At 48.8% G+C, this 25661-nt stretch overlaps 2 protein-coding genes across 2 annotated transcripts; one reads left to right on the top strand and one right to left on the bottom strand.

The window, feature by feature from the left end:
- Positions 1-342: 342 nt before the first annotated feature.
- On the bottom strand, positions 343-12838 carry TP53 (tumor protein p53). The gene is made up of 11 exons (XM_060290532.2): positions 12682-12838; positions 4681-4782; positions 4522-4543; positions 4175-4432; positions 3549-3735; positions 3356-3468; positions 3016-3125; positions 2537-2673; positions 2376-2449; positions 1842-1948; positions 343-1280 (listed from the first exon to the last, which is right to left on the bottom strand). The coding sequence occupies exons 2-11, from the start codon at positions 4752-4754 to the stop codon at positions 1199-1201; spliced, it is 1164 nt and encodes a 387-aa protein (XP_060146515.1). The 5' UTR covers positions 4755-4782; positions 12682-12838; the 3' UTR covers positions 343-1198.
- A 926-nt stretch (positions 12839-13764) lies between these two features.
- Positions 13765-25392, top strand: WRAP53 (WD repeat containing antisense to TP53). The gene is made up of 10 exons (XM_030861564.3): positions 13765-14366; positions 14517-14615; positions 15101-15212; positions 22962-23050; positions 23240-23330; positions 23440-23572; positions 24120-24328; positions 24536-24639; positions 24786-24920; positions 25036-25392. The coding sequence occupies exons 1-10, from the start codon at positions 13963-13965 to the stop codon at positions 25280-25282; spliced, it is 1623 nt and encodes a 540-aa protein (XP_030717424.1). The 5' UTR covers positions 13765-13962; the 3' UTR covers positions 25283-25392.
- Positions 25393-25661: the final 269 nt, after the last annotated feature.

Here is a 25661-nt window from a genome sequence, read left to right on the forward strand (position 1 = left end):
CAGACATTTAAATCCCATAATCCTTGGTGAGAGGCTGAGAGGGGGCAGAAGCCCAATCCTAGAAGCAGGAGCAGAAGACCTTGTGCCAGCCTTGGCAGGAGAGGAGAGGGGGACAGTTGGTTCCCGAGTTATGAATGGAGTCACCCCTTCCCTTATTGTCATGCAGCCTGCGGACTGACCCAGTCACCAGGCTTTGTTCTCCTCCCGGAACCCGGGCGCTGGGCCCCCCAAACATGCTCCCTGAAGACTCAGGTGGCTGCCTCCCAAATGCACCCCCTTCTTCACCCCTGCACTGTGGGCCCCAGGCACCCTGCACTGGCACCGATCTCTCAGACACACAGGTGGTAGCAAAGTTTTATTGTAAAATAAGAAATCAATATAAAAATGGGATATAAAAAGGGAAGAGGAGGGGTGCGGGTGACAAATGCAGATGTGCCCTGCAGAGTACAAAAGAAATCTGCCTGAGCATTTGAGGGAAATAAAACAGATCTCGGTAGATACACCAGGGATGGAATCCTCCAGGACGTGGGACAGGGTGAGATTTCCCCTTGGGTGCTGAGGTTCACCAAGAGGTTAGATAGGATTTGGCGGGGCCAGGAGCGAAGGGACTTGGAAATTCCTTCCCCTTGCCCAGCCGTCCAGTCATAGAAACTATCAAATCATCCACCAAGGGGGACACAGAACCAGCACCCACAAAGGCACTAAGTCCCAGACATCATGTAATAAAAAGATGGTTTGGGGGTCAGACATACGTTATTTCATTAACCCTCACAACAAACTCCGTGAGGTAGGTATGATTATCGGCATTTCGTAAATGTGGACAATCAAGTTCGGAGAAACTCAACAACTTAAGATAGCTTCCATGGCTAGTATGGTAGAGAACCGGACTTCCAACCCAGTGTATGGCTGGTTATAAAATGTTCCTCACATGCAGGAACGTTTTCCTACCTCTCTCAAATGCTCCCCACAGTGAAAACCTTAAAAGCTAAGCTGGAAGGCCCCAGCTACCTCCCCCAAAAACCATGAGTGCAGGCCAACCTCTTTAGCAGAGCCCCAGGCCAAGCAAACGGAAGAATTCCAGGGTGTTTCCGAGGCACACCTGCACCAAGCAGAGGTTTAAGCCCCTGAGACCCAAAAAATGGCAGGGAAGGGGGGAACGAGGGTAGGGGTGTCAATAGAGGACAGGAAGCAGAAGATGTCAGTCTGAATCAGGCCCTTCTCTCTTGAACATCAGTTTTTTATGGCGGGAGGGAGACGGCCCCTTCTTAGACTTCAGGTGGCTGTGAGGAGAGAGGGGGAGGGGAGATGACATCATCTGACTGAGAAGCTCTGGGCCCCTCTTCCTGGACCTGGGCTTTGAAGGGCCTGAGGTGGGAGCAAGGAGAACTTAAGTTAAAATGGTCACCACCAATGGCAGACATGCTGACTGAGCACCTTGGGGTACTTGTGGGTATTAACCTCTCAGTCTTCCCTTATCCCATTTGACAAATGAGGAAACTGAGCCTGGGAAGGGAAGTAACCAGGCCACAAAGGACTCCTCAGTACTTTGCAGGGCGGAGGATCTGACCCCAAACTCTGACACTGTGTCCTATACTCCCACAGTTATCAGTCCCCTATTTGAGACCCTAGCTCTGAGGGTCTAGGGGTTGTTAGAAATGGCAAAGAAATATCCATGCCCCTGGACCCCCAGAGGCAGGAAAGTAGAGGAAGACTAAAGAATGTTTGGGCAGGGCTGGGACCCAATGGCAGGGTTCCAGCCTTTTACCTTGAAGGCAGGATTAGAATGGAATCCCATGGTTTTCCAACACAGGAAGGCAGAGGAGGGGACCCGGGTCACTCACCTAGAGTGAGCCCTGCTTTCCCCTGGCTCCTTTCCAGCCTGAGCATCCTTCAGCTCCAAGGCCTCATTCAGCTCTCGGAACATCTCAAAGCGTTCACGCCCACGGATCTGTGGCAGGGAAGGAAGGGGATAAAGAAGTATTAGGCAAAATCATAGAAACCGTTTTTATGCTTTCTTTAACAATTTTCTTTTTGGAAGAGCCTTCTTTAAAACGTGTGTTAAGGTACAAGCTGGCGTTTGAAGTCAGGCACAACCAGGAGCCATTGTCTCAAGGCACCACTGCCCCCTGATGGCAAATGTCCTAAATACAGGCAAAGCAGTCAAGAAGAAAATAGCATTTGGAGTGCTAGACTTGAAACTTAAATCTGTCAACCCAATAATATTAACTACAAGAGTCAATGCCATGGACGGGGAAAGGATGTCTAGAGAAACTGGGCTTAACCTCACATCTGCTACATTTATATTTTTTCTTCCCTTATCCAACCTCCACTGAGTGGTGGCAAGAGCCTGCATCTCTCTCTCCCAGACTTGGTACCTGAAGAGTGAAATATTCTCCATCCAGTGGTTTCTTCTTTTGTGGTGGAGAGGAGCTGGTGCTGGTAGGCAGTGCTGGAATACAGGCAAGGAAAGGCGAGAAAAGAGTGAATCTTGGGCAGCACTGCACCCTCTCTGCCTCCTCTTGTCCTGCCTGTTTACCTCGCTTAGCGCTCCCAGTGGGCAGCTCAGGGCAAGACTGCCCCTTCTTGCGGAAATTTTCTTCCTCTGTGCGGCGGTCTCTCCCAGGACAGGCACAAACACGCACCTCAAAGCTGTTCCGTCCCAGCAGATTACCACTACCCAGGTAAGAAGAGGGAAGCAAAAGGCAGTAAGGAGGGTGGGCCCCGCCTCCCTGTTCTCCTGTATACCAGGCCCCACCTACTCCCAACCACCCCCATCCTACATGGATCCTAAGGTCCAGCTCCAGGAAGATTGAGAAGCCACAGGCTAGAGAGATCCCAAAGCCGGAGAAAAGAGAACTGGGAGGGAGCAGCAGAGGAAGTCTACCAAGGGGATGCAGTGAGGGAAAGATGGCTGGTAGCACGGAAGAAAGTGGTGAAGGGCAGAGCCCAGGGGACAGAGAGAGGCAGAGCTTAGGGAGGAGCATGCCAGCGTGGAGGGCGGCGTGTTGTCCCTACTTCGAGTCTTCCAGTGTGATGATGGTGAGGATGGGCCGCCGGTTCATGCCTCCCATGCAGGAGCTGTTACACATGAAGTTGTAGTGGATGGTGGTACAGTCAGAGCCAACCTGGGAGAGAGCACAGGCCCCAGGTGAGGCTATGCAGCCCCGGGGAAGCTGTTAGCCTTTGTGAGCCTCTGTTTCCTCAGCTGTGGAATGGGGATAACCCATCTGCTCTGCACACCTCACCGGGTTGTGGGAGATCAAGGAAGGAGAAAGCCCTCCATCTCCCACCTGGATGGTCACTGACAAACCCCTCTGACCCCCTTCCCCCAGAGACCCCAGTGGCCAAACCAGACCTCGGGCGGCTCGTAGGGCACCACCACGCTGTGTCGAAAAGTGTTTCTGTCGTCCAAATACTCAGCACGTAAATTCCCTTCCACCCGGATGAGATGCTGAGGAGGGGCCAGACCTGAGAGCAATCATGGAGGAATTAGGGGTTTGGGGGCTCCGGGCACCAGCCTTGCCCATCCACAGCCCCCTGCTGCTCACCGTCGCTATAGTCAGAGCAGCGCTCATGGTGGGGACAGCGCCTCACAACCTCCGTCATGTACTCTGACTTCTTATAGATGGCCATGGCGCGGACCCGGGTGCCGGGCGGGGGTGGTGAGCTGACCAACAGCTGCACCGGGCAGGTCTTGGCCAGCTGGCAAAACAGCTTGTTGAGGGGAGGGGAATACTGGAGGAGAAGGAAGAATGAATGGAAGGTCAGGACACAAGTACCTAGGGGTCAAATGAACAAACACTGCATAAGTACCGACTAGAAGCCATGTCCTGTGGGGGGAGGGTAGCTAGAGATGGCACGGTCGGGCTCCTACATCCCAGAAGCTTACTTACAAAAGCCAAAGAATGAATGAGAGTGAAGAAAAAAGAAAAAAAGAATGGCCTCACGACAGATGCTGAGAATGTGATGGGAAGGATGAAAATCCAAGGTCAAGGGGGGAAATGCAACTTTGGGACTGGGGTCAAAGGTCATAGACTAACTAGGTAAAATGTAAAAAGACTGACAAAAAGCCAAAGGCTGAAGTGGAACCCTAGAGTTCCGTACAGAGAAACCCCGGGGCACAGGGGCCACACATCGAATTGTACAGGGAAGCCAGCCCCTCAGGGCCACTTACCGTGCAGGTTACAGACTTGGCTGTTCCGGAATGCAGGAAACCTAGACGGAACCCGTAGCTGCCAGGGTAGGTCTTCTGGGAAGGGACAAAGGACGACAGGGGCCAGGAGGTGGCTGGTGCTGGGGCGGCTGGGGTGGGGGCAGCTGGCGCAGGGGGCTCCGGCATTTGGGGGGCTTCATCTGGACGTTCATCCAGCCAGTTTGCGACGTCTTCTGGGGACAGCAGCAGGTCATCCACGGCTGGGGAGAGCTCAGAGGACTGTGGACGGGAGAGACAAGAGTCAGAAGGCCAGGTTCTCAGCCCCCAGCTCTGCAGCCCCTGGGCCCTTCTCGCAGCCCAGCCCTTACCAGAAGGTTGTTTTCAGGAAGCCTGTAAGACAAGAGCAGAAAGTCAGTACTGGTTTTTGCCTCTCACAGGTCTCTACTTAGGGGACTGGGGACTCGGGTGGGGCAGGGTTATTAGAGGCTCAGCAGTGAACCTGCCCCTCCCTCCAGACCTCCACTTACAGTTTCCACAAGTCTGAAAACGTCTCCTGACTCAGAGGGGGCTCCACGCCGAGTTCTGCCTGCAACTCCTCCATTACAGCTCCCTGGGAGGCAGTGTGGCCACTGGGGGGAGAAAGGCGAGGATCCAGTGTGAGACATACCCAGCCCAGGGTCACCTCGCCCTGTGCGCAGACCACGCCAGGGTGTTGAGGATCTGCTACGGGGGCAGGACCCCCCCCCCCACCGACTCCTCACTACGCAGAGAGGGACTTCCAACCCTCCCACCACTGAATCCAGAAGCCTTCCTCAGTGTCTACCTATTTCTGCTCTCCTTTGTGGTAATAAGGTTGAAACAACTCTCAGCCAACTCCCTCCATCTGGGGGAAGATACCTCCCTTGACCCGCCCATTCCCCACCTGCTCCCTTGGGACGGCTCCTCACCCCCGGCTTACAAATCCCTCAGGACCCAGGACCTGCCCACCTCTTTGACCTCATCTCCTAGTACCCTCTCCTTTCTCTGGTGCTTGAGCTCCACTGGCTGCCCTGGTGCCAGAAAGGCTGAGGACCGCTGCTCTACTGGAATATAAACTTCGGCAGGGCAGGGAAGTTGTCTTGTTCACCAGTTATCAGCATAACGCCTTGAACCTGGTTGGGCTCAATAACTGGGGTGAATAAGTGAATCGACGTACCCGGGCCATGAGCGGTTTACGAGCGGTCGAGGGAACAAAGGGGACAGAGCGGTGGCTGCGGTCCGGGCCACCGCCCTGCCGCCATCGTCTCGTCTCTCAGGCCAGCTTTCAAATGGTTTCATCATGCCCTCTTTCTTTCCTTTTTGTTCCCAGTTCATTTCCCCATATATTTATTCTCGGATTAGTGATTTTGGAACAGGTGTTCCTCTCTTTAGAAATACCTGTGCCATGACCGCAGAGTACTCAGATTTCTTTTTGGCATTTGGTGGTATATGATGGGGAAAGTGACGAGTTGTATGACAGGAGAGGTACAAGGTGAACCTTAGAGTAAGTAAGACTTTATGCATAGTTCTTTTTTTTCTCATGTGTGAATTCTTTTTTTTTCACACACACACACTGTATTTTATTTTTACAAGAGATAAACAGACTGACACCAAGCATTCTAAATGCATCACCATAACGAAAGCAACAATGATTGCAATTACCAAACACGAAACACACTCACACTATGTCATGATATTGACATTCAGTCCAGGAATCCTCCACTGTAACAGCTCCTTTACTTTGCAGTGAAAATTGATTTGTATATTTTTTGCCTCTGAGTCCTTGTGGGATTTTTTTTTTTTATTCAAACAGAAAGTCACAAAAATTATAATCATCCTCACCAGTTCACTCAGTCCCATGTAATTAATTTTTTTATCTTGATCTTTTGTTAGCACCATGCCCTCTTTCTTGATGCCAAATTTGTCATCAGCTTTGCTCAGAAACATGCCACTGAAAAAGTCCCTGTTCAGTACATTTTTCCTGCTGTCTCAATGGCACTGACAAACACCTCCCGCACCACGCCCAAGCAAGCGGCTCTTTTCTAATCTCCCTTAAGGTTCACCTGCACCTTTATGTTGATACAGAACCTGCTTTCCTGTGTATTTAGAGTGTGAAAAAATCCTTTCACGTGGGTTACCTTATCTGTCCCGATAACCACACTTGCCTCTTGACAGGTGAGAAAGTCTCACAGAGGTTAAGTGACCAGCCGACAACACACACAGGTGAGTGAATGAGCTTTTATGAAAAATGACTGTTCGAAGGTCTAGAATTAAGAGGTTTACTTCATTACAGACTAACCTGCAGAGCTCTCATTTGTAATCAGTTAAGTCTGAAGGTGCAGATTTTAGCGATGAAAGTCCGCCAACTGAGAGGTTGGCAAAAGGGCCTCTTATCATAGCTCCCAAAGCTGATGGGGGATGGACCATGAGCGTACATGGAAGAAGGCAAGAGGGGACAGCAGCGGGACCGCAAACATCTGCCTTGGGGAGAAGGACTAGGGTTCCCCCTAGATCGATGATCAAAATAACTTTGAGACTTTTATGGAAGGGAGGCTCGTGTCAACAGAGATGGGGCTCAGAGGCCCTTGGTTTGATGTTGCATTGTCACTTAAATTTGCTGCATGACCTCACTTATCTTAAAGCTCCCATGGCAAACGTGGCAGAGCCTGGGCTCTGGAGGCAGACAGGCTGGGCCTGCACCCCAAGCTCACCATCTAATAGCTGTGTAACTTTGGGAGGCTGCTTAACCTCTCTGTGCCTAGCATCCTTTGCTCTAAAATAGGGCCCCACTTGTTATAGGAAATATAAAGAGTTGAGAAAAGCACCTAGCACTTAGTCAGAGCTCAATAGATGCTTCTCTTTATATGATTATCCCAATTTTATTTGTTCTCTATTATTGTTGGAAAGTGAGAGCTTTGTGATTGCGAGGGGGTGGGGCTTTTGTGGTCCTGCCTGCATTCATGCTAGTTCCCCTCCTTCAGACAACTCTGTTTAGTAAACATGCCAGGAGGGGCTGTCCTGGGATGGTGGGCCAAGGTCTCAGTCCCACTGCGGGGAGACAGCCCCATGGACATAGGAGGTCTCCCTCTCTCAGACCTCGGCAACAACTGAATTCTCAATGTTTCTTTCTGCAGGAAACCTCTTCAGAGTAGGTACTTCCCATGGGTATGAGCATCAGGGTGTCATGATGGTTGTGCGGAGGCAGAACATTTACACTGGCAGCCCTGGTGGGAAGGCAATAAACTCAGCTGGGACCCAAAGGAGGGGCAGGCCTGATCGCCATCATAACAACGGCCTATCATAACAGTGGTGGCTGTTTATATAGACCTTATCTGGATCCACTGCTTTCAGGGGCTAATCTCATTAATCCTCTCAAAAAGCCAGTAAGGTAGGTGCTATCATCAGAAGAGAGGAACTGAGGTTAAAGGAATTACCCAGGCTCAGAAAGCTCCCAGGCGGCAGGGCCAGGGATTTGAACCTGGGCTGTCTGAAGCCACACCCAAGCTCTAAATAATTATGCTCCTCTGGCTCCACCCAGAGTCTGATGTAAAAAAAATTTTTGGCTGAAAGCTATGTGATTGGGAAAATAAAAAAAAAAAAAATTTGATTCTGGGAAGAAATAAGGCAGCATCTGGTAAAACTGAAAACACATACATTTTACTACTCCACAAAACCACTTCTAGGTGGACGTCCTAGAAAAGTGGTTGCAGGGGGCGACAGAAGGAGTCTTGCACAAAAATATTCATGTCGTTGTTCCTAATGGCAGGTGACAAGAAACAACCTTACTGTCCATCAATAGGAAATAGGTAAATGAAACGTGATGTATTCATTACAGTGGTTTAGGGAAATGAATTATCTGTATATGTAATCCAATACAGCTCACAAACATGCTGGGTGAAAATACAATTTGCAAGAAAAAAGCAAAACACAGTAATTTGGTTCATGGAATTTAAAAATATAAGATGAGGGACTTCCCTGGTGGTCCAGCGGTTAGGATTCCGGGCTTCCACTAGAGGGGGCACAGGTTTGATCCCTGGTCGGGGAACTAAGATCCAGCATGCTGCGTGGCAGCACAGGGGGAACAAAACAAAACAACATATATATACATATATATAGAAATATGAATACATATAATGACTATCGCTTATAAACATGTGTATGTAAAAGTATGAAACACAGGCAAGAAGAATAAAAATTCACAAAATCTATGATAGTGATGGTCTCAGGGAGAGGGGGATGTATGCTTAGGGTACTGAGGGTAGAGTCAAAGGAGGTTTTAGCTTTATTAACAAAGAAAAATGTAAAAAGATGGTATCCATACATTACTTGTGTAATTAAAATATGGACAAAAATAAGACAGAATGTTAAGTGTTAAAATTATTTGGTGGGGATATGTGTTATGTTACTTTTGTACCTGTATTTTTCCAAAATAAAAAATATCTAAAAAAGAAAAATAAATAGAAATTATGGAAAATTTTAACCATATAAAAAGGTAAACAGAAAAATGTCCCAAGTACCCATCACACAGCTTCAAGAATAATCAACATTCTGCCTTTTTTGTCTCATCTATACCTCTAGCCACTCCCCACAGCCCCACAAATGTTTTTGAGGTAAAATGTACAAAGGTTGAAATGGCATCATACTATTTTGATCACAAAACTTGACAAATTTTGATACAGCTCTGTAACCCACCCCTACCAAGACAAAGATGTTGTGTTCTCTGAAAGTTTTATGTTCAGGGCTATTAACCATGTCAAATTAACTGTGTGTATGGTGTGAGGTAGAGGGCAAAATCCATTTTTCTGCTTCAGTTGTTTCAGCACTGTTTGTTGAAAGACTTTCCTTTCCCAACTGATTCACTTTGGTGCCTTTGTAGAAAATCATTTACCATATTTATGTCTCTTCCCATACTCTATTCATTGGTTGTTGTCCTACTGTAGCTTTACAGTAATCTTGATATCGGGTATCTTAAGACCTCCAACTTTGTACCACTGTTTCATTTCGGAATCAGCTTGTCAATTTCTACAAACAATGTTTTAAGTCATTGAGTTAAATCATTCTGAAGAGTACAGACACCTTAACACCAATAAGTGTTCTAATCCATGAATACGGTATCTCTCCGTTATTTAAATCTTCCTAAATTCTCTCAGCAGTATTTTGCAGTTTTCAATATGGAGCTCTTGTCCATCTTTTGTTAAATCTATCCCTGAGTATGCCATGTTTTTGACTTTGGATTCAAGGTTGCTATTATATAAAAATACAATGCATGTATATTGCCTTTGAAACTTGTAACTTTGCTACAATCACTTATTAGTCCTCATAGTGTGAAAATGAATTTTCTATTAGGACTTCTTGTGTACACAATCATACCATCTGTGAATAAAGCAATTTAATTTCTTCTTTTCCAATTGTTACGTTTCTTTCTCTTGCCTGGTTAAGACCTCTAATTTACAATGCTGAAGAGGCCAGAGTCAAATCCTTATCTTAGAGGAAAAGCATTCACTCTAGTCTGTCACTATTAGGTATGTTGTTAATGGTAACTTGATTGGGGGTGCACTGTATCAGACTGAGGAAGTTTCCTCTGCTAGTTTGCTGGGAGGTTGCTTTTTCTTTTAAAATCACAAACAGGTGTTGCATACTGTCAACAGCTTTTTATGCATCTATTGAAGTTGATCATAGGATTTTTACCCTTTAATCTGTTAATGTGGCAAATTACACTGATTGATTTTTTGAATGTTAAATCAATGTTGCAGTCCAGGGATAAACTCTACTTGGGGACGATATATTTATCATTTTTATATATTACTAGGCGTGATTTGCTAAAGTTTGTCAGGTTTTTGCATATATATGCTGACAGCATTACGCTGGCCTCATAAAATGAGTTGGGCAATGTTACTTCCTCTATATTCTGAAAGAGTTTATGTGAGATTGGTTTTGTTTCTTCCTCAAGTATGTGAAGTGAAGAACAAAGGATAGGAAATACCACTGAGACAGCAGATTTAAACCCAAATGTAACAATAATTGCATTAAATGTAAATGGACCAAGCGCTCCAATTAAAGCAATTCAGTGGGGAAAGGAAGGCTATTTCAACAAGTGGAGCTAGAACAACTGGATATCCATTAAGAAAAAATAAAACAGAACCTTGACCTCACATCATGAAAAAATTCTTAATTATCAGTTAATTAATTATGGCTCACAGACCTAAATGTAAAACCTAAAGTTAGAAGGTTCTAGAAGAAAATATATGAGAAACTATAAGAGAATATCTTCATGACCTTGGGCTAAGATTTCCTAAACAGGTCACAGCAACCACTTAAAAGAAAAAAGAATCTTCTGCTCCTCTTAAGAGCTGTTAAACAAACAAGCAAGCAACAGGTCAGGAGAAAATACACGTATCTGACAAAAGATACACTCTTCCTATCCAGAATGTACAAATAACTTCAACACCTCAACAACACAAAAAGCAAATACACCAATTTTAAAAATGGGGAAAAGACTCATCGTTTAATGCTCAGATGTACCCATTCTCTCTTCACATGTAACACAGAAATGGCCAATAAGCACATGCAAACTGTTGAACATAGTTAACAGAGAACTGCAAAATGAAACCGCAATGATGTGCCACATTAGAGAGACTGACAAACCAAATCCTAAGACAGGATATATCCTGCTGGTGGGCGTGTAAAATGGTACAACCACTTTGAATAATTAAAACTTTTTAATAGAATTAAAAAAATATATAGATCTACTCCTCACTCTATGACCCAACAATTCCACTCCTAAGGATTTATCCAAGAAACATAAAAACATGACTACAAAAGTAATTGTACAAGAATGCTGATAGCAGCTTTATTCAAAATAATCTCAAATGGGAAACAACTCAAAGGCCATCAAAAGAATGCATAAACAATCGATGGTTTATTCATTCAGAGGAATATATTAAAATAAAAAGGAGCAAAATACGGATACACTGATACATGCAATAAAATGGGTGAATTTCACAGATATAAGAAGTTCTCCAACAGACAAAAATAATCCACGGTGACACAAATCAAAATAAAGGTAGGGGGTCAAAAATAGGGAAGAAGCAAGAGAAACTTGTATTTTGATAGGCGGCGGGTGTAAATGCTACCCCCAATTTAGAAAAAAGCACGCAAGTACAGCGCACTGTGTCTGGTTCGTAGCAGGTGCGTGCCCTAAACGATGAAAATGCGGGAAAAATGGTTACGGGTCGGACTTCGCGCGGGGTTCGCCGCCTCCCGCAGGCCAGAACTAGCCGGGACTGGAGAGTTGCATATTAGACCTCGGGCCCCGCCCCTCTCCAAGCCCCGCCCCTTCCGCTTCAAGACGTTCACTCTGCGTCCGAAATGGGAATGTCTCAGCCCAAAGCCGAATACAGAAGAAATTGTTCCTCCGCCACAAACAAACGACCCATCGTTACACTCTTTTATCGTTTAATGCTCAGATGTACCCATTCTCGAAAATACCCAGGGTCTGCCCTCAGACACTTAAAGCAAAAAAACAAACCATCCCACGCAATGGTAGCGTCCGCCTGGTTAGCAGTCGACCGGGGTGGAGCACACCATTCAAAGAGGGGGGAGGGATTGAGGTTTGCATGAAAACGAATACCTCTTTCTTTCCAAAAGCGGTAGCTAAGTAGTCCAGGAGGGGGGGAAAAAAAAAAAGTAAAGGGGGTTATCAGCCTCCCTCCGCAAGCAATAGGAACTAGTCTAAAAGACCTTTTCTCTTTCTACTTCCCTCACATAGGGTGAATAGTGGTCTGTTCCGAAAAAAGAAACCGGAAATGCTCCTGCAAGTGGCAGAAATGTAAATGTAGAGTCAAACAATAACAGGACTCCCGGGCCTCTCAGGCTGGGTTAGGTCTGCCGGGCTTCGGGGGCAAATCTCTCATTTAGCACGTCCCACTTCCACGACTGACAGTCTTTAACCGGATTTTCTCCTTCTAGCGGAGCCACGGGCCATTTGGAAAGAGCACTCCAGGAAGGACAAAGATCCGGAAGTTATGGGACCTTAGCAGCTTGGCCTTCCCGGATCACCCCGAATAACCACTTCGGAATGGAGCCCGAGGTTCCACTGGGATGCCATACGCTCTAAAATCCCGAGCCACGAATCCCCAAAGTTCCGAGATCCGAAAGTCTCAGACCTTGATGCTTTGTGCGTCTTATTTCGGAATCCCCCACACCCTGGGATGGGGTGGTAATGGTTGGAAGAACCCCTTAGGCCGGCTCAAGTTTCCCCAAAGCCCCACTCCCCCGCCCAAGTGTTCAGCTTGGAGTTCGGTTGGTCCTAACATCCCCATCATCTACACTCGGGCCTCCCAACATTGCATTCCTCTGTTGGTGCCGCTAGCCAAGCTTGCATTCCCCCCCAAAACCGCTAAATCCCCAGTGCCCCGCCCCCAGCCCCCTCTATTCCCACGAGCTGAAAATACACGGAGCCGAGAGCCCGTGACTCACAGAGGACACATGAGGCTCAGTCAAGAGCTTACCCGAAGCTCAGGGGAGCGTGTCACCGTCCTGGGATGCACGCTCCGAGGCTGGACGCCAGGTGACCCCGGACCCCAGCTACTACCTGCGGCCAGGATGGTAGCTCTGGACTTTTGAAGAGCTCAAAACTTTTAGCGCCAGTCCGGAGCACGTGGGAGGGGAAAATCCCAATCCCAGCAACCCTCGCGAGGCTCCTGGCACAAAGCTGGACAGTCGCCATGACAAGTAAGGGCAAGCAATTCCCCTGCGGGCGGAGGCGATGGAACTGAGATTAGGAGAGGAGGTGCGGGGAGAGTCAGGATTCTAGCAGTATTAGTACTGTAGCTACTGAGAATCTGGGGTGGGGAAGTTCGACGAGCCAGAGCCGTGAGGGCACAATTGGTGGAAACCATTTTGGTAGAATTCTGCCACTGTGTCAAATATGAAGGTGAAAGGAAGAAAGCCTTTGCACTTGTCGTTCCCTCTGCCTGGAAAACTCCTCTTCCTAAATAGCTGGATAGTTTGTACTCAACAGCTAAATGTCACAGCCCCTATCACTTTCTGAAATGATTTGTTCCTTGCCTTGAATACACAGCAACCTAAGCCTTAGGAGGGCAGAGACCTTGTCTACTATCTTATTCATTGTTGTATTTCCCAGTGCCTAGTACAGTACTGGGTAGCAAGTAAGAGTTCAGTAATAAATATTTATTGAATGAATGAAAAGAGACGGAGGTCTGAAGAATTTAGCGAACGAGATGCAAAAGAGGCTTAAAACCTGTAAAATCAAACATAGCGCTATCGCCCTCTGCAGGTGGGGGAGAGGAGTAGATGCTTTAAGAATGATCGTGGAAGACCGCAGGGGGAGCTCGGGCACTTCTCGCCGAGGCAGAAGCCTTTGGACTACAACTCCCAGCAGCCACTAGGAGCCCCAGGGCTTGATGGGAACATAACCCGTGACCTGTTACGTCCCTGCCCTGTCCCTCCGTGGGTCGCCCGCGAAGTCTGATCCGGGATGCGGAGGTCCAATGGAAAGGTGTGCCCAAATCCCGCGAGAAGAGGTGGCTCGTAGCGACCGAGCAGGCTGAAGAGCGCCGTGCTTTCTAACGTTGCTGTTCCGCGGTTCTCCTGGCCTTCTGCCCCCTCCCGGGGGAAGAAGGAAGGCACTGGTGGGTTTCTCCAGTTATGCATCCCGATCCGTGCGAACTTTGAAGCGGTCTTGGCCGTTCCGCGGGCCCGGCAGCTGGTAGCCGGCGGGAAGAGAACTGCTTGGCCGCGGCCAATGTCTGCCGCGCTTCCTCTGCAGTATGAAGACACCGGAGGCGCCACTGTTAGCTCCGGACTGCTTTCCTTCAGACCGGGCCCCAGCTCCAGCCCCTCTCTCTCCTCAGGCTTCCCCGATGGATAAAAATACGGACCCTGAACTGATGCCACCGACACCCGATGGCGATGATCCGCCCCGGGTGTCCCCAGATCCCATGGCTGTCTCAGCTGTGTCCCAGGAGCTGGAGGAGGGGGACCCAGCTTCTCTCTCCATTCCCCTGGAAACAGGGTTTGGTATTCCTAGTGAGTTGAGCCCTCGAGTCGAAGAGCAAGAACTTTCTGAAAATGTGAGCCTTCCTGCAGAAGAAACGAACAGGCCAGAGTTGGGGCCCGGAGAAGACGTGGAAGGTGTGTCTGAGGAACCCGCTCCAGAGGATGAGGGATACACGTAAGTGGTGATAGCAGGTGGCTTAGGAATCTGTGGAGATTGGAAGTGTGAGATATATCTTATCCGCCAGTCCTCAGCCCCACTTCTCCAGGCCCATTTCCACTTTGCTTTGGTGAACCCAGGTTTGTTGTTCCCCCATCTTCCTTCCAGCGTCTGGAGCTACAGCTTCTCCCAGGTACCTCGGTTTCTCAGCGGTTCCTGGTCAGAGTTCAGCACCCAACCTGAGAACTTCTTGAAAGGCTGTAAGTGGTAAGTAAGCATAATGGGGCAGGGAGATAATCACGCTCAGGATTTCCACCTTAAAATACCCCAGTTATCTGGGAGAAGGATCCACCATGGTGGGAGAAGGAGTAAGAATTCCTCTGGATTGAGTTTGAATTTCATTTGTGGGCTTCCCTGGTGGCGCAGTGGTTGAGAGTCCACCTGCCGATGCAGGGGACACGGGTTCGTGCCCTGGTCCGGGAAGATCCCACATGCCGCGGAGCGGCTGGGCCCCTGAGCCATGGCCGCTGAGCCTGCACGTCCGGAGCCTGTGCTCCGCAACGGGAGAGGCCACAACAGTGAGAGGCCTGCGTACCACAAAAAAAAAAAAAAAAAAATTCATTTGTGATTGTGTGTCTTCTACTTCCTCAAGGTCTTGGGGGTGCTTACCTATACCAGAGGTCAGCTCAGCCCTAGTCCTACACGTGGAAAATACAGGTCTGTCCAGCTTTCTAACTGTTTCCTACTCCTAGGGCCCCTGATGGTTCCTGCATCTTGACCAATAGTGCTGATAACATCCTGCGGATTTACAACCTGCCCCCAGAGCTGTACAATGAGGGGGAGCAGCTGGAATATGCAGAAATGGTAAGGGTAGGGGCTAACTCTGCCCCTTCATCAGACACTGCGCATTTAATTCCTTCCTGTAGATGGAGAAAGTACAGTCTACATGTTTCCTGTTCACAGGCAGGACATCTCACCATGAGGTTCCACAGGTAGCATTTTCTACCCTGAATTCTGAAGTCATTTAAAGAGGTGTTTGTCCTTCTTTAGTTAAGAATATGTGTTTTCCATAAAAGACTAGTGGATTTCTCACGGTGGTATTTTTTTTTTTTTTTTTTCTCACGGTGGTTTTTAATTGACTTATAGGTATTTATTGAATGACTACCAGTGTGTCACTTACTGTGTTTGGTGTTGGGATAAAGTAATGAATGTGACAGATGAAGAGCTGCTTTGCTTTCTTGTATGGGACATAGACAACAAATGTAGTCCAATAAATAATCAAGTTCATTACAGATCATAATAAATGCTACGAAGGAAATCAACAGAATGAGGAGAGACTAACTAGAGGATGCCGCTTTAGATAAAACGGTCGGTCAGGGAGGGACTCTCTGAAAAAGAGACATTTGAGCTGAGACCTGAAGGATGATGAGATCAGTCATGTGAAGAGCTGTAGAAAGAGCGTTCTAGGAAGAGGCAAAGATGCTACAAAGACCCAGAGCTGGGGAAGAGCTTTGTGTGTTCAAGGAACAGAAAGAAAGCCAGTGTGCCTGGACCAAGGCCAGTGAGGGGGAAAGCCTGGTGAGGGTGGAGAGGTGGCTAGCAGCCACATCTTGTCAGATCTTGTGGGTAGGGCATTTGGAGTGTTTTTGGGGAAGCCGTGGGAGAGATTTTAAAAGAGAAGAACAAAATAACGGCTAGAGAATAGATTGTGAGTGGGCAAGAGTGGAGACTCATTAGGAGGCATTTATCACGGTCCAGGCGAGAAATGATGTTGGCTTGTGCTAGGGTGATATCAGGTGAGATAGATGTGGGTGGATTTGAAGTATATTTCACAGGACTTGGAAGTCAATTGGGTGGATGGGGGTACAGTTTACTCAGAGGATATGAAGAGGTATTGGGACAGAAGTCAAGGGTTTTTAGGTACTTTATTTTTTTTATTTTTAAAAAATAACTTTCTTATAAATAAATAAATACATTTATTTATTTATGTATTTATTTATTTTTGGCTGTGTTGGGTCTTCGTTGCTGTGCACGGGCTTTTCTCTAGTTGTGGTGAGCGAGGGCTACTCTTCATTGTGGTGGCTTCTCTTGTTGCGGAGCACAGGCTCTAGGCACACAGGCTTCAGTAGTTGTGGCAAGTGGGCTCAGTAGTTGTGGCTCGCGGGCTCTAGAGCGCAGGCTCAGTAGTTTTGGCTCATGGGCTTAGTTGCTCCGCGGCATGTGGAATCTTCCCAGACCAGGGCTCAAACCCGTGTCTCCTGCACTGGCAGGCGGATTCTTAACCACTGCGCCACCAGGGAAATCTGGGCTTTTAGATACTTTAAATGTGAAATGTAAAGCTAAGGAGAGACTTTGCGAAGGGTGCTAGGGATATACTTTGGAAGCGGGAGAGCATGTTGATGGTATCTTGTGTCTTGAGAACGGAGTCAATCTCAAGAGAGAGTGTAGATGAAGAAGAAGGCTCAAGCAGAGCCTGGAACACTCCAGCACATGGAGGTGGGTGCAGGAGAAATTATAAAAGTGGAGGCAAAGAGTCATGTCTCATGCTGTTAAGAGTGAGGGCAAATTTAGAGAATGACCCAAGAAGACATAGTGACCTTGACGAGAGCACTTTCAGAGAAGTGCTGGAGGTAGAAGGTAATTAGGGTAGGAGGAAGAGAGAATTCTTTGGAAGTGTTTTCCTGTGAAAGGGAGCTGAGAAATGGAATGGTGACCGGAGGGAATGTGGGGCTAAAGAAAGGTGAACAAGATGCTTCTGTGAGGTCAGAATTACCCCGCAAGAGAGGGGGGAATTGCTGCTGTTGTCGGGGATGGTGACGAAGTCCCTGCGTGAATGGGTGAAGACAGGATCCAGAGCACATTGAAGGACTAGACTGACAGGCGCAGAGCCCTTCCTTGCCATGGGAAGAAAGGCAGAGGATGCGTTCAGAGGCAGCTGTTTGGTTGTGGGAAGATTTGGGTGTCTCTGTCTCTTGGCTTCTCAGTGAAGCATAAAGGGGATGTTATCAGCTGAAAGCAGAGTGTTGTGGGGAGAGAGCAGAAGGTGTGAGATGATCGGTTCTGGGGAGAAGAAAATCAAAACCACCAAGGAATTCTTGGTGTAGCATTGGAGTAGCATTGCTATTCTTTGCTCAGTGCCCACTAGAAATTTGTTGTCAACCATGTAAAGTGAGACCAGTTAGCGTGGTTGTGTATCTTTCCCCAGTAAGTTGACTGTAGTTTCTTTGTTTGTAAAATGAGGATGATAATAATAGCACCCACCTCATAGAGTTGTGGCGAGGATTAAAAGAATTAGGGTAGGACTTCCCTGGCGGTCCAGTGTTTCAGATTCCATGCTTCCACTGCATGAGGCACGGGTTGGGTCCCTGGTGGGGGAACTAATATCCTGCACGCTGTGTGGCACAGCCAAAAAAAAAAAAAGAATTAGGGTAAAGTGCTTAAAGTATTGCCTGGCATGTAGTCAGTGTTCAGTACATGCTAGTAGTCCTTGGTGTTAGTTGGATGCAAGCATGGACTAGAAGGAATAGGAGGTCTGGCTGGGGTTTGCCAGGAGAGAAAGACAAGGGGTGTTTCGAGAGTGTCTGCAGGGATACTTTGAGAGTGTCTGCAGGGGTACACCTGTTGTGCTTGACCAGAGTGTAAAGTGGGTAAGAAAATGGATTGTGAATGGGTTTCTGATGAAGCTGAACAATTGTGGTGGAAATGGCAGAGCAAGGGAGCTGGGTGGGTTGGAGATGGTGGTCAGAGATTGTAGTGATGACTTGACTGGGAGTGGGCCCCTGGTGTAGAGTGAGGGCCACGGCCGTGGGTGCTAAGGAAGTCAAGGAATGGCAGAGGCCAGGGTGTTGGGTGTTTTTATTCATTCTTTCATTGATTCATTCATTCAACAAGTTTTCATTGAGCGCATTCTATGTGCCAGGCTTGTTTTTAGCTGCTAGGGGTCAGTCAGGAACAAAACAGACAAAAGTCTGTGTCTTTGTGAAGCTTCTATTCTAGTGTGAGAAACAGGCAATAAAGAAATAACACAGTGAAATATGTATCTGACAAGTACCACGGAGAACGATAAAGCAGAGAGGAGGACTGGGGGAATTCATTGCAATTTTAAAAAGGGAGGTTGGGGGCATTCCCTGGCAGTCCAGTGGTTAGGATTTGGTGCTTTCACTGCCATGGCCCCGGGTTCAATCCCTGGTCTGGGAACTAAGATCCTGCAAACCGTGCGGTGCAGCCAAAAATAAAAATAAAAAGGGCGGTCGGAGAAGCCTTCACTATTCAGGTGACATTTGAGCAGAGATCTGAGGGAGTCAGGGAGTGAACCAACGTGATATTTTGGGGAAGAATATGCTGGGCAGAGAGAACTGCAAGCTCAAAGTCCTGGTGGAAGTGCACGTCACCGAGAGTAACAGTATTTGTGGGGAGCGAGAGACTGAACCAGGAGGTGAAAGTCTCAGTGAATGAGGGAGGGAAACAAAAACAGGGAGCTAATGTGATGGCAGGAACTGCAGAGGAGGTGGAGTTTGGAGGGGTGAAAAGATTTGGAAATGACCTTGATGTTTGTACTGAGGAGGGGAGTGAGAATGAAAGACATTTCAGCCTGAGAAAGCCACAGTGTCGGGCAGGTCCAGGTGGGTGGGCAGGGCATTCCGAGAAGATGCAAGATAAGGGAGTTTGAAGATTCTAGAGTGGGAATTTCAGAGGCCAAGGGGTAAGGATTTGGGGGGCAGGGAGGAGTGTGGGATTGGGGCCGATCAGGGAGTGTGTTGAGCAGCGAGCAGGTGGTGGTGAGACCAGATGGCCCGGAAGCCTAGGACTTCTTTGGTGCCTGAGGTTCGTGGGAGTGCTGGGCCTCGATGGTGAAAGAAGGGTGCGTTCCGGGGACGGTCCTGAACGCCTGCCTAACCTGCATCTCTGTGAGATCGGAGGCTGCAGACATGTGAATTCTGTGTGCAAGCTGTAAGGCACTCCTAGCCCTGGTTCCTGGAACAGAATCCAGTGGTGTCCAGAAACCAGGGCTGGGTGGGCGTGGCACAGCCAGCCTGAAAGAGTTCAGGAGTAGGGGTAGTTAGAGGAAACTGGAAATGTGAGAGGTCAAATATTTATTGTACACATTCACTTGAGAGAAATGAGAATGTTAAAAAGGGAAAAAGGTGGGAATTCCCTGGCGGTCCAGTGGTTAGGGTTCGGTGCTCTCATTGCCGAGGGCCCAGGTTCAGTCCCTGGTGAGGGAGCTAAGATCCCACAGGCTGCATGGTGTGGCTGAAAAAAAAAGGGAAAAAAGTCATTGTTACCTACCACTCTACAAGATTCAGCCCTTTAAGTTTTTCTACATTCTTTCTAAGCTCTGTCCAGGTACTGGAGCTCTCTGTGTGGCTGTAACTCTTTGGTAGATGGTTTTGTACACTGTTTTTTCTTTTAACAATCGTATCGTAAATGTTTTTCACGGTGTTCCAGTGTTCATAGTTATGCTTGATGGTGTATGGTATTTCACTGACTGCCTATGATAGTTTTCTTACCTGTTCACCTGTTTTGGACTTTTGGGTTGTTTCCAGGATTTTTATATCATAAATTATTTTTCAGTGAACATCTCCATGTGTTTTGATGGAGATTCTTCAGAGAATCAGAAATTTTACAAGTAAGAAACACCCCAGGTCAGAGAGAATCAATATCTCTTTTTTAAGTTTTGTGATACAGATAGTCAATTCGTTTTCGAAAGCTTTTTGTGCTGCTTATTCTTTTTATTATTATTATTATTGCTGTTGACAATATGAGTGTACCAATTCTATCATAGCCTAAATACCTAAATACTCATTAGGCATTTTCATTTTTAATGTCTGCAAGTTTAGTGTGGAAATGGACAACATTTGTATAGGTGGGGAAATTGGGGTAGGATATTTTGGGGTATTTTCGTACATCTGTGTACTGCTTCTTCCCACCATAGTTTCCCAATTCCTCCCCTCCCTTCTCCACCTTTTCACAGAGCTTTCTGGAACTCCTGTTTCTAACTCTCCACTTCTTCGCTGAGTACTCTCTGTACCCCGTGGCTCTTGCCTGAGGCTTTCCCTTTCCTGTACCCTCTCTGGGAGGGACTGTGCATCCTCTGTGCCCCACATATCTCAGGTTGGAGAGGGAGTGTCCTCATTCCTAAATGCTATATCCAGACAATTGCTCTTTCACTTTGTAAAAACTTTTCCTTTGACGCTTATGCTGTCCGATTCTCCCCAACTCACCGAGGACATTGGCATCTCATAGGCTTCCTGTGCATCCCTCGTCCTTCCACCATCTTGGTGACCTCAGGTATCCAAACCAGAAGCCAGGGTCTCCTCCTTTAATCTTCCTTTTCCCTAACCCCCATGTCCAGTTAATTACCAAATCCCATCAAGTTCTTGTGATCTTCCTAATCTATCCACTTCACTTGACTGCCTCTGTTTTAATTCAAGTTGCTATTATTTTGGGCCTTATGTTATTGGAACGGTCTTCTGTTTCCTTTTCCCATTAAAACATTTGACTGCTGATTGTACACTAGGTGTTGGGGAAACAGTGGTGAGCAAGACAGACATGATTCCTGCCTTCTCAGATGGGTACGCTGTAGCGTGGAGGGCACAGAGGGCTCTTGGAACGTGGAGCGGGGCACCTGGCTCAGCTCGAGGGGTTGGGGAGGCTTCCCAGTGGAGGAAGTGTCTAAGAGACCCAAAGGATGATTAGGATTCAACCAGGAAGAGTCGCTGGGGGAAGTGAAGGAAGACTATTCCAGACTTGGAGACTAGTGTGCGTGAAAGCGTGCAGTTCAGGAGTGTAGGGAGTTGGCACCTTCTAGGAACTGAGAGTCAGGATGATGGGACGTGGAGCTATTACAAGAGTGAATACAGGGATGAGGGATGAGCCTGGAAAGGTGGGTATGGCGTAGACGCCTGGTAAGGGAAGTCTTCATAGGAGATTGGGTTTTATACCGAGGGTTTTGGGGAGGCATTGCAATGTTTTAAGCAGGAGAGTGACGCTGTACAGGATTCCAGGGGCCTCAGTGTGGCTGCAGGGTGGAGAATGGAGGGGCAGATTGGAGTGTGGGGTGCAGGGAGGCTGGGGGAACGTGTAGAAATGCTAGCAAGAAGGCAGTGGCTTCACGTGGGATTGAAGGCAAGGGGACAGGTTCAGGCGAACCTAGGAGGTGCAGTTGGCAAGCTCTGGCCTTGGGTTGGACCAGGAGAGGAAAGGGAGTGAAGGGTAGTAGTAGTCAAGGTGCTCACATTTCAGGCTTGAGAACTGGGTGGGGAGCCCAGGAGGAGCAGCAGGTTCACAGGCTGCAGAGGCTGGGTCTGTTCCAGAGAAACTGAGTTTGAGGACCCCGTGGGATGCCCCAGTGGAGCTTTCCACCAGGCAGTCGGATGCAAGGGTTCAGGGTGGAGAAGTGGACCCTGCATTCACGGCTGGGTGACATCACCCAGGGGCCAAAGGGGTGACGTCACCCCGCCAAAGGACTGGTATCCAACTGATGTAAAGATTTCCTTCAAGTCAGTAAGAAGAAAGCAACAACCTAGGAGAAAACTGAGCAAAAACTAGGAAAAGGTGCCCTTAAACACAAAAATGTCTAACTTCACTGGTTAGATATTGAGAAACGCCAGTTTATATCGTAATGAAATACCATTTCACAGCCTTCAAATTGAGAAAAATTTGAAAGTCTGACAACACCAAGGGGATGCAGAGCAACAGGCGCTCGTACACGCTGCTGGGGGGAGAGTAAATTTGGATGAGCACTTTGGGAAAAACGTGACATGATCTAGTAGAGCTGGCAGAGCGCAGACTGTAGAACCCCAGTGATTCCCTCTTTAGCAGAAACTGCAGAGAAACCCTCCCACACGGGTACCAGAATGTTACAGCACACTAGCCAGAAATTGGGAAAACACCAGTGACTGTCAGTGGAGAGGGATGGGTGAGTGGAGCGCTGTACAGCAGGGAAGATGCATGAATTTGAGCTCAGTGTGTCACCGTAATCTCACAATTGCGGTGGGATGCATACAGCTCGCTACCTTTCATATTAAGTTTAACAGCACACAAGACCATGGTATATATTGTTTTTTTCTCTGTCTGAATGTATTCCTAAAGAAATACACGAGAGTGATAAATTCAGGATGGTGTTTACCTCTGAGGGAGGGTTTCACTGGGAAGAGGTTTTAACCGTTTGGTAAAATATTTTGCTTCTTAAGCTACGTGGAGAACTCACAGGGTTTGTTTGGCTTTGTTTTAATACTTCTTTGCTTGTTTGAACTGTTCAGTAATTTTTTTTAGAGGATCAAATGGCGCCTGGTAGGCACTCGGTAGATATTTGTATCATTGGTTGGTTCTTTGTTTCTGGGTTGGGATATTACTTGTTTCTTCCTCTCTAAGTGTTGAAAAAGCAAAAGGGTAAATCTGCATGGCTTTTGGTGGCCCAAGTCTGATGTTAAAGTCTGAGCTAAACCTTGAACTTTGAGATCAAGATCCTGTTCTTCAGGATCTGCCTTCTGCCTTCTCCTACCTGGTTAAGTGCCCACAGAGCATCTCCCTCTGCCATAAAACTGCTAGATTTCCGAGTGGGCCTCCTTTTCCCGCCAGTGACCCAGGCATCCCCGCATCTCTGTCCAGGCTCCCGTCCTTCGAATGGTGGAAGGCGACACCATCTATGATTACTGCTGGTATTCTCTGATGTCTTCAGCCCAACCAGACACCTCCTAGTAAGTGATGTCTTTCGTCTCCCCTCCCCGCCGCCCCCATTTCAAGGAGACCCTCCACTGAGAGAGTCAGGGGTCTCGGGAGGAGGAAAGCTTGCTGTGCCCTTCAGATGTGAGCTGAGAGGGCCGGTCAGTTGGCTTCCTCCCCTTCCTTTGACAGCACTGGGGCCTCAGTGTCCGTGTCTCTCTCAGCGTGGCCAGCAGCAGCCGGGAGAACCCGATTCACATCTGGGATGCCTTCACTGGAGAGCTCCGGGCTTCCTTTCGCTCCTACAACCACCTGGTAGGGACCTCCCCGCCCAGTCCCAGGGCTCGTCCTGGCCCAGCTCTCCTTCCTTGAGAATGGCTGAGGCTCTTTGCTAGGCCTATTTCCAGCCCTTTCCCACCCCCAGGATGAGCTGACGGCAGCCCACTCACTCTGCTTCTCCCCGGATGGCTCCCAGCTCTTCTGTGGCTTCAACCGGACCGTGCGTATCTTCTCCACGTCCCGGCCCGGCCGCGACTGTGAGGTCCGAGCCACGTTTGGTAAGCAGTCCACGCCTCTGAGGGAGGAGGAGAGAAAAGGGCCCAGCCACGTGCAGAGGGGCCTTGTGTGAGCCAGGGGGTCACGTGCAGGGTTGAGGCGGGGGTCACATCATCCTCAGTACAGACCTGTGGGGCAGGTTGCGCCCAGTGCGCAGGGAAGAAAACAGACTCAGGGAGGCGACGAAACTTTACCTCTGGGTAAAGAGCTGGTTCGCTTTTGAGCCCCGTGCCCTGTACCTTTTGATCTCCAAAATCTTGGTATCTCCAGGAAACTGGAGGTAAAGCTGATTCCCTTTTCCTATAAGCCTTCTGCTTTCCAGCCCTTCAAGGAAAAACAGGTTTGAGAGGGAAGAAGTGGGGCTTTGCAGGGGATAGAAGGATCTAGGGAGCATCAGAGGTCTTCATCCTGCTTAAAACGAACGGGGTGGGGGAGGCACTGAGTCCAGCACATGGGCTCTGGGACGGGAGACAGAGGTGCACCTCTGATTAGCGTGGTTAATGCCAGGTGCTCTTGCCCTCTCCCCGACTTTGTTCCTTCCCTTTCTAGCAAAAAAGCAGGGCCAGAGCGGCATCATCTCCTGCATAGCCTTCAGTCCAACCCAGCCCCTCTATGCCTGTGGCTCCTACGGGCGCTCCCTGGGTCTGTACACCTGGGACGATGGCTCCCCTCTTGCCTTGCTGGGAGGGCACCAAGGGGGCATCACCCACCTCTGTTTCCACCCCGATGGGAATCGCTTCTTTTCAGGAGCCCGTAAGGTAGGGATCATGTTCTGAGATCCCAAAGCAGGGGGGTAAAAGGCAGGAGTGGGGATGTAGTCTGTGCTGTGTTGGGAGATGGGCATGGGAAAAAAAAAATCAACCCAGCTAAAGGAGTGCTTATAAAACTGGAGGGAAGCAGGCATGTGTTGGGAGTGGGGGAGTGGAGGGTGGAAACGATTCTAGGCTCCTGTTCTTTGTCCTTAGGATGCTGAGCTTCTGTGCTGGGATCTCCGGCAGCCTGGGCGTCCACTGTGGTCCCTGAGTCGTGAAGTGACCACCAATCAGCGCATCTACTTTGATCTGGACCCGTGAGTGACTGTGGGCCCTTCCTGCCCAGGGTCTTGATGCCCCCAGGGATGCCAGAGCCCACCTGTAGGGTCCCAGCCCCTGACCGTGCAGGGTTCCTGCCCCCGGTGATGCCTGCATGCCAGCCAGCCTCTCCTCTCTTCCCCAGGAGCGGGCAATTCCTAGTGAGCGGCAGCACAAGCGGGGCCGTCTCCGTGTGGGACACCGGTGCGGCTGGGCACGAGGGGAGGCCGGAGCCAGTGCTGAGCTTCCTGCCCCAGAAGGACTGCACCAATGGAGTGAGGTCATAAGTTAATTCTGCAGATTTGGGGGCTTGGGTTGGGGAGAAAGGTAAATCCCTGAGGGAGCAAGCATCCTGGCTCATGGTGCTGACTGGCGCCGCCCATCTCTCCCTACAGCCTGCACCCTAGCCTGCCTCTGCTGGCCACTGGCTCCGGTCAGCGTGTGTTTCCGGAGCCCACGGAGAGTGGGGACGAGGGGGAGGAGGAGGTGGACCTTCCCCTGCTCTCCATGCGCCACGTCCACCTTGAATGTCAGCTTCAGCTCTGGTGGTGTGGGGGCGGCCCGGATACCAGTGTCCCTGATGCTCACCAGGACGAGAAGGGACAGGGAGGGACAGAGGGAGGTGGGCGTGAGTTTATATAAAAAGGTTTTATATGGTATTAGAGTCTTTGTGTCTCTATGGGGAGGCAGATGATGGAGCTGGGGCCGGGAGGGGTACCAGCGGGCTCCCTGGTCCAGCAGCACTGGGGACTGGCATATTGTTCCTGAAACCAGGCTTGAGAGGTGGGACTAGGCGGGAACCAATGGGGCTGCTGAGCTTGGTGTGAAGTCAAGTAAGTGGGGGGTGGGGCTTCATGCCATTGACTGGCTGGTTGCTAGGCAACTTGGTAAACTGAAGGGGGGAACCTGTTTGAAATCTCACTCCCAAGGTGGGGGCAGCAGGGGTCAGGTGAGTGTGGCTGAGCAGGAGTGGCAGGAGCTGTGTGTCAGACTGTTGCGTGTGACTGTGTGAGACTGTGCA

This window comes from Globicephala melas, chromosome 20 (assembly GCF_963455315.2).
Source record: "Globicephala melas chromosome 20, mGloMel1.2, whole genome shotgun sequence".
Lineage (NCBI taxonomy): Eukaryota > Metazoa > Chordata > Mammalia > Artiodactyla > Delphinidae > Globicephala > Globicephala melas.

What these genes read in the sequence shown, in the direction of transcription:
- WRAP53 (XM_030861564.3), top strand. Translation starts at nt 13,963, where the DNA reads ATGAAGACACCGGAGGCGCCACTGTTAGCTCCGGACTGCTTTCCTTCA. An exon ending in AGCTGGAATATGCAGAAATG is followed by an intron (nt 15,213 to 22,961) that starts GTAAGGGTAGGG and finishes ATCTCTGTCCAG; the next exon opens with GCTCCCGTCCTTCGAATGGT. An exon ending in GACTGCACCAATGGAGTGAG is followed by an intron (nt 24,921 to 25,035) that starts GTCATAAGTTAA and finishes CTCTCCCTACAG; the next exon opens with CCTGCACCCTAGCCTGCCTC.
- TP53 (XM_060290532.2), bottom strand. Translation starts at nt 4,754, where the DNA reads ATGGAGGAGTTGCAGGCAGAACTCGGCGTGGAGCCCCCTCTGAGTCAG. An exon ending in TGCCCTACGAGCCGCCCGAG is followed by an intron (nt 3,126 to 3,355) that starts GTCTGGTTTGGC and finishes GCTCTCTCCCAG; the next exon opens with GTTGGCTCTGACTGTACCAC. An exon ending in ATCACACTGGAAGACTCGAA is followed by an intron (nt 2,674 to 3,015) that starts GTAGGGACAACA and finishes TTACCTGGGTAG; the next exon opens with TGGTAATCTGCTGGGACGGA.